The 17,893-nt window shown below is 51.3% G+C and overlaps 1 protein-coding gene across 2 annotated transcripts in view; it reads left to right on the forward strand.

The window, feature by feature from the left end:
* Window positions 1-587: 587 nt before the first annotated feature.
* RHOQ (ras homolog family member Q) overlaps window positions 588-17,893 on the forward strand; it is a 40,409-nt gene continuing 23,103 nt past the window's right edge. The window contains exons 1-2 of one of the 2 annotated variants that reach the window (XM_047744550.1): window positions 588-1,160; window positions 1,730-1,788. In XM_047744550.1, coding sequence (XP_047600506.1) covers window positions 1,019-1,160; window positions 1,730-1,788 — 201 coding nt within the window. In that variant the 5' untranslated portion in view covers window positions 588-1,018. The remainder of the gene's footprint in view (window positions 1,161-1,729; window positions 1,789-17,893) is intronic. The other variant, XM_047744551.1, reaches the window with a different exon arrangement.

A 17,893-nucleotide genomic window follows, 5' to 3' on the forward strand; every position in this document is an offset into this window, starting at 1 on the left:
AGCCGGAGTTCCTACTCTCCAGCTGTGGGGCCACCACCACCCCTCCCCCACCACTCCAAACACCTTAAAAAAATTTTTTTTAAACCCTCTTGGCCTTTCTTCCTTCCCGGATTTCTAGTTCTGTTGTGCCCTTAGAGGCCGATAGGACAGATCCTGCCTTCCGGGTGGAGTTTAAATATCTATGTATAATTTTGCATGACTATTGCGTCACCGTTGAAGTCGTCGTGGTTCCCCCGAAAGGCCTCCTCGGCTTCTTCCAGCACCGGGGCCTTTGGACGCTTCCGGGCGCTGCGACCACTTGCGCGAGGAGCCCTCGGCTCCTCCGGAGCGCTTCCCTCGCGGCCACCTCCCCCAGCCTCACCTTCCCCTCCCCCCACCAGTTCTCCTCCCCGGTCCCGGGCCCCGGCCCCGGCTCGCTACTCCGCGGCTCCTCCCCCTCGCCCCCTCCCCAGCGCTCGCGGAGAGTCAAGCTAGGGTGAGCCGGCAGGCCCGAGCGGCGGGCGGGGCGCCGGGCGCGGGGCGCGCAGCCGGCGGGCGGGGGCGCTGGGCAGGCGGCCGGCTCTCGGGGTGGCGCTTGGGCCCGCCCTCCTCCGGGGCCCAGCCGGGAGGGGGCCCGGGCCGGCGCGGGGCGGGGAGAGCCGCCTGGCCCCTCCCCTCCGCTGCCCTCCCCAAAGTTGCTGTCTCCCCCGGGGCCCGCCAGTCTTATGATCCAGCGGATCCTCCTGGGGAGGCCGGGCCGGAGAGAGGGCGCGGGCGCCGAGCGGTGGGTGCAGCGGGCGGGCGAGGCGACCGGGGCCCGGGCGGGGATCCGGGCAGCGACCGAGGCGGCGGCAGCGCCCCGGGCCCGCCGCCCCCTCCCCTCGGGCGGGGGGAGCCGCTGCATGGGGCCGGGGGGGCGGCCCTGCTGCGCGGAGCGGCGGCGGCGGAGGCGGCGGACCCCCCAGGCGGGCTGGGGCTGAGCCCGGGACCGGGGCGGGGGCTCCGGGGGGACCATGCCCGGAGGCCGGCCGGCCGCAGCATGGCTCACGGGCCCGGCGCGCTGATGCTCAAGTGCGTGGTGGTCGGCGACGGGGCGGTGGGCAAGACGTGCCTACTCATGAGCTATGCCAACGACGCCTTCCCGGAGGAGTACGTGCCCACCGTCTTCGACCACTACGCAGGTAAGCCTTGGAACTGCTGACTAAGGGGCCGCTCCCCGGGCCGGGAACTTTGGAACAACTTTGGCGGAGCCCCCTCACAGCCTCCCCCGAGCGCGCTCCGCACCCTCCCCCCCGCCCGGCCTTACGCGGGGCTCCCGGCCCCACCCCAGGCCTCCCCTCTGGCCCTTCCTGTAGGGGCCGGGGAGACCCCTCTTCCTACCCCGCCCCACCCCCTGTCAGTCCCGGCTCCCCACGCTTCCCAACCCTCGGACTGCCTGGGCCGACCTTCTTGACCTTCCCATGGGCTCCTCCCTATTGCCCTAAACCCCGGGGGAAACAACTTGGGGCACTGGTCGAGACGTGGCTAGGGGACTTGGGAGAAGGGAGTGGGCAAGTGGGGCCACATCACACCCCGTCCTCGCTGCCACTTAACAGTGATCCCGGCACAAGGGAAAAAGGGGTGACATCTCCCGGGGAGCGCCCGCATGCCTCCGGCTGGGTTGCCAAAAGCAGGTCCTGATGGGGAGCGAGATTGCCCCAGACCCCGGATAATGGAGCTTCTCTCCCCGCCCCCACTTCTGCCCTTGCAGTCAGCGTCACCGTAGGGGGCAAGCAGTATCTCCTGGGACTCTATGACACGGCCGGACAGGTGAGTGTCTTGGCCCCTGGCCGACACCCCCTTGCCTTTCCTCAATTCAGGGTGGCTGTACGTGGCCTTTGGAAACAGAGATGTCTAGGAGGGAGGGTTTGTCTTCGAGGGGCCCGTCTGGATCAAGTCTTTATTTCTTTTTTCAAGTCAGCAAATTCGGAAAAGAAAAAAACAAAAACAAACAAACAAACAAAAAAAACTACCCTAACAAGAAACCCATCCCTGCCCACCCCATGCTAACCCCTGGGCTATGAAAGTTTTTGCCTGTGTGTGCTTTCTGTACGGTGCCTGGTGTGTGGGTCCCAACTCCTGTTGCAAAGTGGCAGCGGCCAATCAAGAAGCGCCCTTATTTTTAGTTGCAGATGACCAGGTCTCCCCCTCGCAGCCTCTGTCTGGTCCCTCATTGGTGAGTGGTCTGCCTGCCGGAGGAGCCTGATTGGTGCGAAATGGCATCATCTAATATGATGGGAAGGCATTTGGTCCTGGTTCTGTTTATTACAACATCATTGCACTCTGGGACTCGAGTCCCTGCAAGCAAACGTAATTTGTGGTGTTACCAGAGGACCACAGGGAAAAAAGAAAAGAAACAGCCACCATCCAGCCACTCCCCCGGGGGAGGGAGGAGGAGAAAGGGTTAGGAGTTCAGTATGAATCTTGGAAGAGGAGCTTCCCCCCCCCTCCCCCTTTCCTTCCCTAGGAAGTCCAGGTGACTCTGTCTGGGTTTTCTTTGGGAGAGATTATTGTGCAGAAAGAAAATTCACAGTCCTCCTGGTAGCCTCTGACCATTAGCATAGCAGAGGTGGCTCTCCTCTCTGTCCCTGTCCCTCTTCCTAGACCCACTTTTGCGGTGGAGGTGGGATGACTGCCTGTAATGAAGTTTTGCAGAATCCAGCCCTGTGATTAGACATGCAGCCTTGGGCAGAAGTTTCCACGTGTCGTGCAGACTTGAGTCCTTGAACAGCTGAGGGGCTTAGAGAGTGTTCTGGCAAGTGTCAGTGCAGTTTCCTTATCTTACGATGGGTTTCAAAACATACCCTGTTCATATACTGTGCCAGATGCTCAGCACTGAGTTGGCACACTTGGGTAGGTGCTCAATAAAGGGGATCTTTTCTTTGTAGCTTTTCTAGATTTGGATTTCAGAATTGTGGTACCAGGTTGGATTCCGAAAAATGCCTTGCAGAGGGTGTCTTGATGTGGCTTCTGGTTTCTAAGCTGTTAAGTTAGAAAAGCATGTGAGGATAGAGAAACTGTGGGCAGTGCAAGGTGCCAGAGGCCGTCCTGATTCACCAAACCCACCCAGGTCAGTACAACCAGTCCTTAGCTTGCCAGAGCCCCATTTGGGTGCCTGCCTTGTAGCTCTTACTTACTCTCTCAGAACGTATGGAGGGCAAGAGGCAGAACACAGTCCATTAAGTAAAACCCAACTTTTGAGCCGGACGGGTTGATAAATAACAGGTTGAAATTGTTGGTTGAAAAGGAGACTGGTTTTTAAATATCATCTCTAATTTTAACTTCTCTCACTACCACCTCTTCCCTTTCCTCCTTTAACTTGTCACCATGACCATTCATTTGACCACAAGCCCTATTCAAAAGGATGTGTGTATGTCAGAGCTGTTCTGTGCACATTCAAACCCAACTAATATTTACTGAGTTTCTTCTGCATATCAGGCATGGGGCAGCCACTGAAATACTCTTTTTTCCCATGAGCTTAGTGATAAGTCTCTCTCTGTAGATGGGGAAACTGGGCCTCAGAGAATCTAGGTAGCTGACCTCAGGTCACACAGCTACTGACAGGTATTGCTGGGGTTATGACCTGGGTCTGAATTTGCCCCTGGTTGAGGTGGGCTTTGATGCCACCTGGGATGATTGGAGTCCTTGTGGGTCTGTAGATGCAGTACCTGGAACCTGGACAGCCGTTCTCTGAGTGGGGGTCGTGTGTACTGGAGAGAACCCAGATTCTAATAATCACCTGAAGTTGGGCCCACTCACAAAACCAGAGCTTCCCATACGTCCTCATGATTGCTGTGTCCAGCGGAGATTGTAAGACACATACCAAATGGCATCAAACTATGAGTAAGGTTCAGATATTACTGTTTTGACCTAATGGTGGGACATCTACTCTGTTGGCCAAGATGTGTTTTAGGGCCCCTTAGCATTTTTTCCCAATGTCTGGAACTTTTTCCTTTTATTTATTTTTTTTTTAAGATTTTTTTAAAATTTATTATGTCAGAGAGAGAGCACACACACACAAGTAGTGGGGAGCCTGCTTCTCCCTGCAGAGGGAGAAGCAGGCTCCCCACTGAGCAGGAAGCCTGATGGAGGACTTGATCCCAAGACCCTGGGATCATGACCTGAGCCGAAGGCAGATGCTTAAACGACTGAGCCACCCAGGAGTGCCTGGAACTTTTCCCTTTAGATCAAAGTTAGTGATAATTCATCTTTCAGTGTTTAAGAGTTTACTACTAATAAGCAATCTTACCAATGTAATCATCAACAGGATGAAATGAGGAGTGCCTAGTGTATACCTAGCACTGTGCTAAGCCCCTGGGGATTACAAAAGAATAAATTTAAGATAGGCGTCTGCCATGGCTGATGATAGCATAGAAGTGTCTGAACCCGGTATCTGTTCATATGTGTTAAATAAGAGATTCCTGTGTTGTTCTTGGTCGTTAAGTTCTCATGCCTGTATGAATCAGTATCAGATTAATCTTACGATAACAGTAATGATCAATAAACACATAGACATGCATACACACACGTGTACATATAGAGAGACATTTTTAAGCCTCACAGATGGCAGAGAAAGGCCCACGGGCTTTGGAACCAAAGAGGCCTGGGCTCAGATCTCCACCTTGCTGTACTAGTCATGTGATTCTGGCTGTACTTAACCTTCTTTGTGATCTAGTAAGAACGCGGTTAATTCGAAACTATGCTGCAGTGTTGTAGACTGGCTTAACTGTTTCATGTACATAAAAGCAGCTGACACTGTTCTTCCCTCATAGTAGATGGGTATAAATATTACAAGAAATTACTGTACTGTACTCTGGGCAGCTTTGTTGGGGGAGGGGGGTCACAGGCGGAAGAGAATAGTGTATTATGTCTGGAGTTGATAGATATTCCACTAGATGCCAGATGCTGGAACCTTCTCACCCCGAGGTATGGAGCCAGCTCCTACTTCAGGATTCCCACAGTCCCCGCCACTGGACCCATGGACGCAGTCCAGTGCTCCCTGCTCCACATGCCCTGTGGTATCAGATGGTGCCCTTTCTCCGTCAGAGCCTGCGTGCCCAGTGACGGGAGAGAGACTTCGGAAAACCAGGCGTTCTGTGTACACTTTGAGAAACAAGTGCGGTCTGTAGGTTTCAGTCTCTTCCACTTGGGGAGGTAAGAAGGGTTGAGGGGGAAGCACATAGCCCTGGAAAACGTCACTTTCTCTCCATAATCTTGGCTCGGAATGTTCACTCACTGTATTTGACTAACAGAATCAATGCCTCCCTTGAGTGGGAACTTCTAATCTGTGTGCTTGCTCTTAGTCTATTTGACCCCAGTCAAGTTCAAAGCTGTAGGTAACATTAGCCCAATTTTCACATTAGGGAACATAGTAGATGACTGTTGTGATTGACCTTTGGCCTTCCAGAGGAGGTTGCTTCCCCCTTGGCCTCTGTGGCTGTTGGCAGAGGGAGAGGGAGGGAGAGGGAATGATGAACACGAGTGCGTGCTGGGCAGCTTTAGTCCGCATCATGTGCTCTGCCTGGGCACATCCCTCAACATCCCCAACACCCTTGGCCAAAGGGAAGCCCCCTCTCTTGCTTGGCAAAGCCCCTGGGTGGCCCAGGAGCGGCCCTGACATTTTGACCGCCCAGCATTTTGGAGTGGAAGTTGAGGGCAGTGGTGGCTTCCCCGTCGCCGGGGCCCTGTGGAGGGGTCTGGCTTCCGGCCTGGGCCTCTGTGGAGCTTCTCCTTTCTTGCTGGTCTCTCAGGACTGCAGTGGAGGCCCTGCAGCGGGGGACCCATTGTCCACTCAGGGAAGGATGGGACCAGCAGTGTTTTCTCCCTTCTGCCTCGGTGCTGTTTGGGGCTCAGGGGAAGTGGGAAGAGCTCTCGCTCTCTGTGGGGTGTGGAGCCGCCTGGCAAGTTGCTTTTGGGCTGCGGGTTCCAGGCTGATCTCTTCATCCTTGGCAGGAAGGCAGAACTTGATACTCTCAAGCGGGAAGGACTGGCGCGCAGTTTATCCCAGGTCCCAGAATACCCACACACAGGAGGGTGTGTGTTGGGGTTGCGTTTGCGTTCCCTAAAGTTCCAGATTTAGCCACTGCCTCAGTGTGTGGAATTCCATATGTATGCTTTTGGGTGTTGCGTTGCTATGTCTGTTGACTGAAACACACAGGTTCAAGGATGCATACATGAGAGCTATAAATAGCTTTAACTTAGGTGTCCCTGGGGTTGGCTCTTCAGTGACAAGTGAGATCTGTTTCTTACTTGACAGAACCCAGCAGCTGTGGCTGCCCTCCAAGCCCTCCGGGGAACCAGGGAAGTACTTCCCCTCCAGAAGGGAATCTCCAGGGGAGGCAGCCTTGGAATGCCCCATCTTCTGTGTTTCCTGGGGTGGCAGGCCCCTAAAGGCCTCGTAGAACAGGAAGGGACCAGGGGGAGGGCCGCTGTTTGCCACTCATTGGGCTTCTCCTGCCTTCAGGCAGGCGTCCTCTTGTTACCTGCCGAGGTAGACTTTTGCCAGATGGGGAAATTGAGAGTGAGTAGGCTTATGGGAACTAGACAGAAAGGCCGTCAGGAAGAAGATTTTCCTTCCTTTGGAAGGGGCCTGCAGGGTGCATCGGTAGGGTGTGGGAAGCACACACTCGCACTCCATGAGCTCCCGGGGCCCGCAGCCCAACACTCTGTCCCCAAAGTGCCCAGAGAGCAGACCCGGGTCCCCAGCGCAGCTTCAACAGGTGAGCCGTGGGTACTAAGCATCCCGGTTTCCCTTAGTAACGTACTAGATTTGTCGGCTGTGCGTTTTCCCTCACCTTTTTAGAAGCTATTTATATCTCTAGCCTGCACCACATCACACGTAACGCTGATTTCCTCCTCTGCATTGGGAGGGTGGACGGCCTTTGTTGCTCCAAAGCCTCTGCAGTGACCCAGTGCTCCACGCTCCCCTTGTTGTAACTCTGCTGTGGGTTTGGGATGTGTCAGCTCAGACCGTGGTCGTGCAGGCAGGAGCCCCGGGGTGGGGGCAGTCTGCGTCCTCTCTCACTAGTTTCTGTTTGTGTGCACATGGGCCCTGTCCCGGTCCTCTGACCCATCAGGCTGCCTCTTCCACATCGGTTGTGGTGGTCTTGAGATTTACAGACGTTTGTACTCTGGGAACCAGTGCTTCCCAGCAGGTGTATCAGAAACAGGTGTTACAGGTGTGCTCAGATCGCATCCTGTCCGCCCCGGGACGGGTGGGGGGCCTTGTGCAGCCTCAAGGAGCCTGGGCAAATGTTGTCATTTCTATGTGTGCCCGGTGATGAAAAAGGTGGGAGGCATTATTTTACAGCTCGTGGGTCAGAGGCCTTATGGGGAACTGGGTGTTTGCGGTTTTGTTGTGGAATTTGGGGTTTCAGGAGATGAGACCTAGTGGTATTGGAACAGGACAGAACAAAGCAGCTTTCCGTGGAGGTGTCAGTTTCCAGCAAGGACACATGGCTTGGCAGCAGTGGGCACTACCAAGAGGCCTCCAGTACAGAGTAGCAAACTGAAAGGAGGAGGGAAGAGAAGAAGTTACAAAGAAATAAAACCCAAGACCACACATGTCTTTAAAAACTGAAATTGGTGAGTCTCAGCTGGATTTCCTTTTCCCTCAGATGGGCTTGGTTTTGCCCTAATTTGGCAAGCCTGGATCAAGGAGCAGTTCCTTGCCCTCAGCAGTTTGCTGTTCCTCTTTTAGTTTCTGGCATGCAGCTGCTTGGTGCGAGGAAGCGCGGGGAGGCTGGTGGGGAGGCTGGGCGGGCTGGTGGACCGGGATCATGGCGGGTTCATGGGAGCTCTCCCAGGACTCTCGGAGGAGAGTTCTCCCAGATCCACTGTCTGCCGGGCCGTCTAGGGCCGTTCCTCGCTCCCTCTGAGCTCCGTGAAGACTGTCTTTCTCTCCTCACCGATTCCAGCCCTTAGCAAGGTGCCCAGCGCATGGAAGGCATATGACAGATACTTCTCAGATTGAGTTGATTTTTCTTTGGCTGTCAGCTCATTTCTGCGAAAAGGTTAACCCAAGACTAAGGTGAGAGCCTTTAGATGATAGCTTCAGGCACAACCCGTTGCTTGGAAAATAGCTTTAATACAGTCTCCAAGGGTCAAAGGAATCCCAGGCTCGGAGGGATGCCCAGGCAGCCATTATACCCCCACTGAGAGCCTGGAGGCTTAGTGGTCACCAGTGGGCCCGTCCCCCAGGGCTCTCGCGGGCTCAGGCCTTTGTAACTTTCCTGAGGCCTCTCACATCTAGGTCGCGGTGGTGTGGGTTTGGGATTCTCCAGACCAGCTCCGAATCCCACTCCTCTTCTCTGATGCTGTAAGGCCGGGAGGCCAGCTGGCTCCCCAGCCCTGGTGCACGGGGGCGATGATGTCTGCCTCCCAGGGTTGCCGTAGTCACCCTGTGTGGTGGCTGAGGGTGACGGTCCGGGCCGGCGCTGGGGGCCCACACCAGCTCAGCTCCCATGGTGTTGATGCAGCGTTGGCTCTGTGTTCCATGGGAGGGGACAGGAGGGGTCAGATGGCCACATAGCTGGGAAATCTCATCCTGTGAAACCAACTGCTGCATGGTCCCTCCCCCAGAGAGGTGGCAGAGCTGAGCTTTGTGGAAGACGTTGGCTTGTGGGAAGAGGTGGAAGAGAGTAGAGGATACTGGTAGCAGCTGTGAGCCCCCACACTGCACTGCCAGGGCTTGGAAATTCCTTTTTCTCAGCTGTGAAATGGGGATGGTAGATGAACCACCTCGCAGAGTCATTGGATCAAACCAAAGCTTCCCAGCTCTCAGGGTCAAGGCCGAGGGGTAGGGCCTGGGACGGGCAACCCTGGGCTTGGGTGGTCCCTTCCAGCGGGATCCATCCCGCTCCGCAACTTCACTGCTGCCCCCACCCCGCCACCACGTATGGAACTCATGATCTCTTCTCTATCCCGTGAAGGGAGACAAGGGGGAGCATTGGATTGAATGAGGTCACGCGGCAGAAGGTCACAGGGAGCTCGTATTCTGGGTGGGGAGGAAGAGCATGGGGAGCACAGGCACAGTGGGAGGTCTCAAATGTGTCCATATGACCCCCAGATCCCTGGTATCAGTGTCGACTTGTGGAGCCGGGCTGATCATTAATTGAGGGAGTGTTTCACCCAGTAACTGACAACTTAGTAATTAGAGGGATATTAATCTGGTGCTGTGTTGCTTGTTGATTTTAATAGAAAGAACAGAAAGTGGGGGGAGGGACTTTATTGTTGTTACTGTCTTCTTTTCAAGTGGCTGGTGGGAGCAGGGAACCAGCCACCTCTCTCCCACTCCCCAGACTTGCCAGCCCTGCCTAGACTCAGGGTAGAATCTGGGGTTTACTAACGACACACTCCCCACCGAGTGGTATTTTACAGACTGCAAAGCATGTCGCATTTGGTACCTCCCAGATGCTTCTCGCCTGCTCCCTGAGGAAAGGAAGCAAGTGGTGTTTGCCTCCGTTTGCAGGTCAGGGAGGTTAAGGATGCCTTCCAGGCCACGAAGGTGGTGAAAGGCAACAAACAGCAAGCAAACTGTCCCTCTCCAAGCCCTGGGTTCTTTATGTTAAATTCCTCATGCTAATCAGCTCCATGGTGTTAAATGTCTCTTTTACATCGCCCGTATTCTGTCGTTGAATTTTTCATGCAGCAAGTATACCCGGAGAGCATCGCTTTTCCAGATAGAAGAGCTGGTGGAATGGTGTCCGGTGGTGGAGCGGTCAGGGCTGCTGCTCACGCGGCCCCCCAAACGCCACCCCCCAGAAGTGAAGGGTGTTTGGTCAGTGTGTTCATTAACCTACACTCCTGCTTGAAAAGAGGCCTCCCCTGGTGGTGCAGGTGGCTGAGCTGTAGGTGAGGATGCGGAAGCCGCTCAGTGCCCTTTGGGTGCAGGGAAGTGGGGACCGGGAAGGTTCTACGTTAACTTCAGCTGACTCTCCTCCAGCCAGGAGCTCCTTCCCCAGCCCTTTGCGTCTTTGCCCTTGTTTGCCGCCATTGTTTGCAGCCTCCTAGCCTTGACTTGACGTGAGCTTGGTAACTGGGGACCGCCAGGCTGGCCAGCTTTGGCCTGCCACGGTGCCTTTTCTGTCCCCATAGCGGCTACCCTAGGCCTTCCTCCTCCTAAGAGCTCCTTTTTAGGTGAAAACTGTTTCCAAATGAAACATTTCCAGTCTGTCCCACTTACAACAGAACATTCCCTGTTTACAACCAGAGACTGCCTCTCCCACCCCTGCTCATTTTGTTTGCCTTCCTGAGCTGTCCGCATGGACATGAGCTCTGCAGGGACCCCTTTCTTCCGGCCCCTACAGTAGCCCCCATGGTTTCAGGACTAGATGAAAACCTTCATGCAGTCTGTCAGCAAACCGTTGGGGAGGACTGCATCTGGGTGCCGAGCTCCCAGTTCAGCAAAAGGTAGGGCCCTCACCCTGTTTATGGGGTGGGGGGGCAGAGGGGCCCGCTTCTGGTGGGAGACCGGCTACACCTGAGAGCTCAGCGCAGTAGGGGTTTGCCAGGTTGATTTGTAGGCGCAGGAAGTATGCTGGTCGGATTCTGCCCTGTACTAGATGCTCAGCAAAGTTTGAGTTACCGCCCTCCTCAGATGTGCTCACGAACCGAGACCGTCTCCTGAGAACTTGTTAGAAATCCAGTTTCTTAGGGGCCACCCCAGACCTCCTGAATCAGAAACTCCCCAACAGCTCTGTTACGACAGACCCTCCGGGGAATTCTGATGTGGGCTGAAAAGTCTGAGTTACTGAATATTTGTGTACTCACTATCTCCTCATAGCAAGCTGCCTCCCCTGAGCCCCTCCCCTGCCCCCCATATTTTCTTCACTCCTCCCACACCACCTATGTACATACATACCACACACACGCCCCACACACTATACACGTAGACACATACCCCCTCTCACACACACAGACACACATACATGCCACACACATGCACACTACGCACACACCCCTTACACCGCATACATCCCCTCCACACACACACATATACACCATGCACATACACATACCTCACACACTCACCACACACATGCACACCACACATACTGCATATCATATACATACATCAGAGACATACCCCCCCACACCACATATACATCATACACATACACACCACACACATACACACATATACACTACACACATGCCTCACACACTACACGCGTAGACTCATACCCCCTCATATACAGACACACACGTACCACATATATGCCACACACACACCCCTCACACCACATACACCCCCTCCACACACACACCACACACACCGCATATCATATATGTACATCACACAGAGACATACCGCCACACATACCACACACCACATATGCATCATACACATACATACATACACACATATCATATACGCACCATACACACACACTACACACATGCCTCACGCACTATACACGTAGACACATACCCCCTCACACACACACACACCACATACACACCCCTCACCGTATACACTCCCTCACACACACAACATATACACCATGCACATAGACAAACCTCACACCCCCCCATATACACACATACCCCATACACACACACACCCAGCACACATCGCATATACACCATACATATACACACTATACACATCCCCCATGGATTGACACACCTACTCTGTGCATATACATGTGCACACACACATATGCTGGACACACATCACACACAGACATCACATACATGCACTCTCCCCCCCAGACACTGTCCCTGGAGTGCAGGGAACATAACTTATTTACTTTTAACCCCTACGCTACCAAATGCAGTGCCACGCATCCTATTTCTAGTTCTGTACACATGGCTGGGACTCTCGATACTTACTGGAATGAATCGAAGCTCCCTACTTAGCTGGTTTGGTGCAGATGTGGCCAAGGGCACTATCAGAAGGAACTTGAAACAGAACTTCCTAAGCTGCCCTTGGCTCCATTGATGTGTTGTCTGGCCCAGGGCTGTGCACATAGTAGGCTCCACTGGTATTCCTTGATGAGGTCTAAGTGCCAAGGCATTTTTCTCCTGTGCCTTAAGCGGCTAGACAGATTGGGGCCTGGGCCCTGCTCTGTTCACTGTAGCTGAGGTTAGCACTCCAGGTGCTGACAGACCTGCCCCCGAGGACTATGCCAGTTTGGTTTGTGCTAAATTAGTTCCAAAGCAACAGATGGGCTATGACGTCCTTTTGTATTAAAAGTCCCCAGGCAGGTCACCAGGAGCAGTTGGAGGAAGGGCTGTTACTCAGACATGCATCTCGGCAGTAATTACTCTGGCTGACCAAAGCTTTCTGTGTAACTGTCCTCTTCCATTCTCCTGGCCGGCTGACCAACCGACCGACCTACCTTCCTTCCTCCCCCTCTCTCTCCCTCCCTCCCTCTCTGTCTCTGCCCCCCCCCTTCTTTTTTTCCCAGCTTGTTTCAGTATAGAAAAACCATCCTCTTTCACATGGCATAATGGTTGGGATTATGAATGTGTTGGCTCAAAGTACGCCCCCTCTAAGAGCTGCCAGGGAGAGAGAACATTTACTCTTGAATGTCCAGTTCAATTAAAATTCCATTTTCCCCAGCTTACTTTTCAAAGGGCTGTCCTCCCCAGTGAGCTGGCTCAGGGCTCACATTTATTACCTTGGGCTGTTTCTAGTGGGCTCTGGCTCTGGAGAGATGGGGAAGGGGCTGGATGTGAGCGACAAGAGGAGAGAGGTGGCAGGTTCCTTGCTTCCTTCAGACCAGGGGTGTGTGTAAAGGCTGAAGCCTTTGTCCAGGTCTTTGTCCAGTCTGAGGGAAGTGAGAAGGCCCTCCTGAGGCTGAGGTGCCTTGTGACCTCCTCCCTCCTCTGTGACTCTGGCCATCTTGCTGTTGAACCCCTTCTTTGAATTTCAACGGAGATATTGTCTATAGGCCATAGCCTGGCCTCTGGTCTCATCCATATAGAACTCTTTCCTCGGCACCCGGATTATAAGCCCTCAGAGGGGGACTGCCCGTGGTGCCCAGCACTTGGCAAAAAGTTGGGGGATCCCAGCAGGAGCTAGTGAGTGTGGGGTTTAGGGGCATCTGTCGGAAAGATTATTATGGAAAGAACCTCTCTGATGAGAACAGCTCATTTTAAAGGGGATTCTGATCTGTCTGGACATTACGGAAGGTCTTTAAAATCAGATTATAGGTAGTCATTCTAAAGCACCGCCCATTTATGTGTAACAGAACTCATTTCTTAACTCATGGAACCCGTTAGCAGAAAGGCTGCCAGGTCTGCTTGGATAAAATATGGACCAGGGTGTGAACTGTTCTCCAGCAGGTCTGGCTCTACAGGAGCCCTGCAGTGTGTCTCAGGGCAGGCGTCCCTCCAGCCTGTCCTGTGGCACTCTGCTAACAGCAAGAGGAGGGGAGAGCCTGTGGGCTGACCTGTTCAGCTCGGCCTGGAAGGAGGGGAGACATCAGTGCTCCCTGCGGGGAGCTGGGACACCCTGCTGTCCCACCTCACAGAGCGGCGTGGAAGCATCACTATCCGGGCGAGCTGATTTTAGAAAGAAACTGATTCCTCCGAAATTCCTCATGGACCAAACCACTGGGTGTGTGAGTTTTACTTCTTTCCCTCTCATAAAATTGAGATATAATTCACATTCAGTGGATTTTATATATGGACAGAGTTGCGCAATCATCGCCATTATTTAATTCCAGAACATTCTCATCATCCCCCAAAGAAACCCTATATACCCATTAGTAGTCACTGTCCATTTTCCTGTCCCCCAGCCCCTGGCAACCATTGAACTACTTTCTGTCTCTATGGACTTGCTTATTTCAGAAGATTCATAGAGGTGGAATCATGTAATATACAGCCTTTTGTCAGGCTTCTTCACTTGTGTAATGTTTTCACAATTCATAGAATTTATACACACACACGTATATATATATTATTATATATAATATAGGATGTTCAGTAATTCATTTCCTTTTTATGGCTGAATAATCCACGTCTTTCCTTTTTATTCCTTTTTATCAGCCATTATTACATGGACACTCTGCCCCAGGTCCTGGGAACCCATTTTTGGGTGCTGAGGCAAAAGTAGCGCTCTCTTGCACATACCCTCATGCTCTCTTCACCCCTGCCTCAGGGCGGGTGGAGCTGGTCTCCCATCTCCCCTTCCAGGTTTAGGTTCAATCTGTACCTCTGTTCATAGTCTCCCAACCCCCACCCACGCCTTTATATCTTTATTCAGCAGATCTAAGAATATCTGTTAAACACAGGTGAGGTGAGGAATAAAGACCCATCAGTAGGAATTTAGAATCCAGTAAGAAGAGAAGATGTATACAGATGACCAAAATGCAAGTAGAAATGTGATGTGCAGGGAGGGAGAGAGAGGGAGGAAGAAAGGGAGAAAGAGAGAAAGGAAACAATGTGATGTGCCGTGAGAAGGTGGAAATGGTAGAACGTGAGGGGTGACACAAAGGTGTCGCACTGCTTGGCCACTTGCCCAGAGCCTCACAGATAGTGGGGCCATTGAGATTCAGAAACACAACCCAGGCACTCACGGATCATGGGTCTGATCTGTGTTAACTCATGAGATCCAGATATAAATGAGGTTGCCAAAGGAGTAATTTACCATGTGGTCTCGGTGGGAAAATAGACACAAGACATAAACCAAAAGCTCCCAAAAGAGGAAAAGCATACAGTAATCCCCCCCACACCACCCGTGGTTTTGCTTCCTGAAGCTTCAGTTACCCGTGGTCAGCTGCAGTCCGGAAGTGTCCTCCTTCTGACATGCCATCGGAAGGGCAGGAGTGTCCTACCTAGTGCTACATCACAGTGCTGACTTACATCATCACCTCGCTGCATCTCATCACGTGGGCATTTTAGCATCTCACAGCATCACAGAGAGGGCAAGTCCATATCTATAGTAAGATATTTTGAGAGAGGGAGAGAGACCACTTCACATAACTTTCATTATAGTATATTGTTTTATTTTCTTATCAGGCATTCACTGAGGATCCTGGAATGTATCCCCGTGGATAAATAGGGACTATTCTAGCCAGTGAACTTACAATATGCAGAGACAATGCAAACAAAAACTTTTCATTTTACCTATCAAGTTGGGCAAGATGGGAAAAATGGATAACCAGGAGTTAGGGAAGCTGATGCTCTGTGCACCACTGTCGGGAGTAAGAGTGGACCCAGACTGTTGAGGGGTAATTTGGCCAAGATCACTTCAGGGATCTATTTCTACAAATTTACACCAAGGAAGCATTCAGAGCACACAGATTTGTAAAGAACTATTTTTTTTTTCACAATTTTTTAAGTAGTGATAAATTGTGAACACATCAATGCATATTAAAACGATTTGTTAAATGATAGCATGATGTGTATTAGGATAATGACAGCCATTAAAATCTGCTTTCAAGGGGTGCCTGGGTGGCTTGGTCGGTTAAGCGTTTGACTCTCGGTTTCTGTTCAGGTCATGATCTTGCGATCGTGGGATCAAGCCCCGCATCAGGCTCCGTGCTCAGGGAGGGGGGATCTGCTTCAGATTCTCTCTCTCTCTCCCTCTCCCTCCTTACTTTCTCTTTCTCTCTCAAATAAATAAAATCTTTTCCAAAAAAACCTGGTTCAACAAATATTTAAAGATAGTGAAAAGGCTAATGATGCATTATGTGTAAAAGAGCAGGGATCAAAACTATATATATATATAAAAAACTCATGATGACAACTTTGAAAAATACCCATATATGTCATATATGAAGAAAAAAATTGGAACAAAACTGTCAAAATGTTGGTGTTTGACTCTAGGTGGTGATATTGAATATATGTAGAAATTTACTTCTTTATTCTATTTTCCTCTAATTTTTAAGAAGTCATTTCATTTTTTTTAAAGATTTATTTATTTGACAGATCATAAGCAGGCAGAGAGGCAGGCAGAGAGAGAGAGAAGCAGGCTCCCTGTTGAGCAGAGAGCCCGACATGGGGCTCCATCCCAGGACCCTGAGGTCATGACCTGAGCCAAAGGCAGAGGCTTAACCCATTGAGCCACCCAGCACCCTGAAGTCATTTCATTTTTATTGAAGTTGTATATGTACATAGTTTAAAGGGTCAGCAGTTCTATGAGCACCTATTATGGAAAAAACAACAGATCCCTCTCCATTTCTCCTACAGAAAAGTTATTTCCTACTCCTGAATTAAACTTGTAGCTGTTGAATTTGGTTAAAAGTACCCTCTTTTGACTTCACACCAAGAATGAGGACTTTAGGGGGCACCTGGGTGGCTCAGTGGGTTAAGCTGCTGCCTTCAGCTCAGGTCATGATCTCAGGGTCCTGGGATCGAGTCCCGCATCGGGCTCTCTGCTCATCAGGGAGCCTGCTTCCCTCCCTCTCTTTCTTTGCCTGCCTGTCTACTTGTGATCTCTCTCTGTCAAATAAACAAATAGAATCTTTAAAAAAAAAAAAAGAATGAGGACTTTAGTGCTTGTGTATATGCCTTCCACTTCCCATCCTCCCTTGCGCAGTAGCAAGATTGTGATTTCTGTTAGATCACTGATCGATGTTTACATTCTTGTCACTGTCGGCACAGTCGAGCCTTGCAGTGTGTTATAATTACACTTCCCTTTTGTACCAAATTTTGTTCCCTGGAATGAGTAAATATTCCCTTGCTTTTTTCACTGCATGTTTCAGTTTCGCCCCAATCTTGCCATTCTATGCATTTGGACATGTTACATATTCTGCCAGTTTCTTCTTGAAGGCATCCCTCATGAGTCCTCTGATGTGCCCCAGTCTGGGCTGGTTGCCTCCAGCCTGCTGCACAGCTTGGGATTTCCCCTCACCATTATGGGATGGCCTTGGGCTTTGTCTCTTGGATTAGATCCCTTTTTCTCTTTTTCACGTCTTCTTGGCTTATTCCTTCATTCTGCGAGGGCATATTTTTATTAGTTTCCTGAGAAAAGGCGCATTGTAGGCAAAACTTTGGACACCTGGTATTTCAGAAAATGTTTTTACGTCCTGCAGATCTGATGAACACTTTGAAAATTGATGGAAACCTGTCTTTCCTTCTCAGCATTTTGAAGGCATGGTTCCATTGTCATCTTGCTTTAATATATGCAGTTAAAAAGTATGGTGCCAATCTGATCCTTGATGCGCTATCAACAACTTGGTTCTACTCTCTGGAAACTTTTAGGACCTGCCATTTTACCCTCCTGAAATTTCACAATCATGGTTTTAGGGTAAGGTCTAGCTGGCTATCATGGGCCCTTTCAATCTGGAAACCCACGTCCTTCAGTTCTGAGAAATTTTCTTGGTTTGTTTCTTTGATCTCTTCCTTTCCAGTTGATTTTTTCTGTTACACTACAACTCCCAGGATTTAAATGTTGGAGTTCTTGGACTGGTCCTCTAATTTTTTAAATATTTGTTCCCTCTGTGTTTTTGCTCTGTTTTAGGGAGCGTTCCTCAATTTTACCATCCATCCTATTGTTTATTTATTTATTTATTTATTTTTAAAGATTTTATTTTATTTGACAGATCACAAGTAGGCAGAGGGGCAGGCAGAGAGAGAGCAGGGGAAGCAGGCTCTTCGCCGAGCAGAGAGCCCGACGTGGGGCTCGATCCCAGGACCCTGACATCATGACCCAAGCTGAAGGCAGAGGCCCTAACCCACAGCAACCCAGGTGCCCCCCTATTATTTCTTTAAATGTGGTTCTATTTTTTAAAAATCTTATTAATTTATTTGACAGAGAGATCACAGGTAGGCAGAGAGGCAGGCAGAGAGAGAGAGGGGAAAGCAGGCACCCCGCTGAGCAAAGAGCCTGATATGGGGCTCGATCCCAGGACCCTGAGACCATGACCTGAGCCGAAGGCAGAGGCTTAACCCATTGAGCCACCCAGGCGTCCCAATGTGG

The sequence above is a fragment of the Lutra lutra genome, chromosome 9, assembly GCF_902655055.1.
Source record: "Lutra lutra chromosome 9, mLutLut1.2, whole genome shotgun sequence".
NCBI classification, from domain to species: domain Eukaryota; kingdom Metazoa; phylum Chordata; class Mammalia; order Carnivora; family Mustelidae; genus Lutra; species Lutra lutra.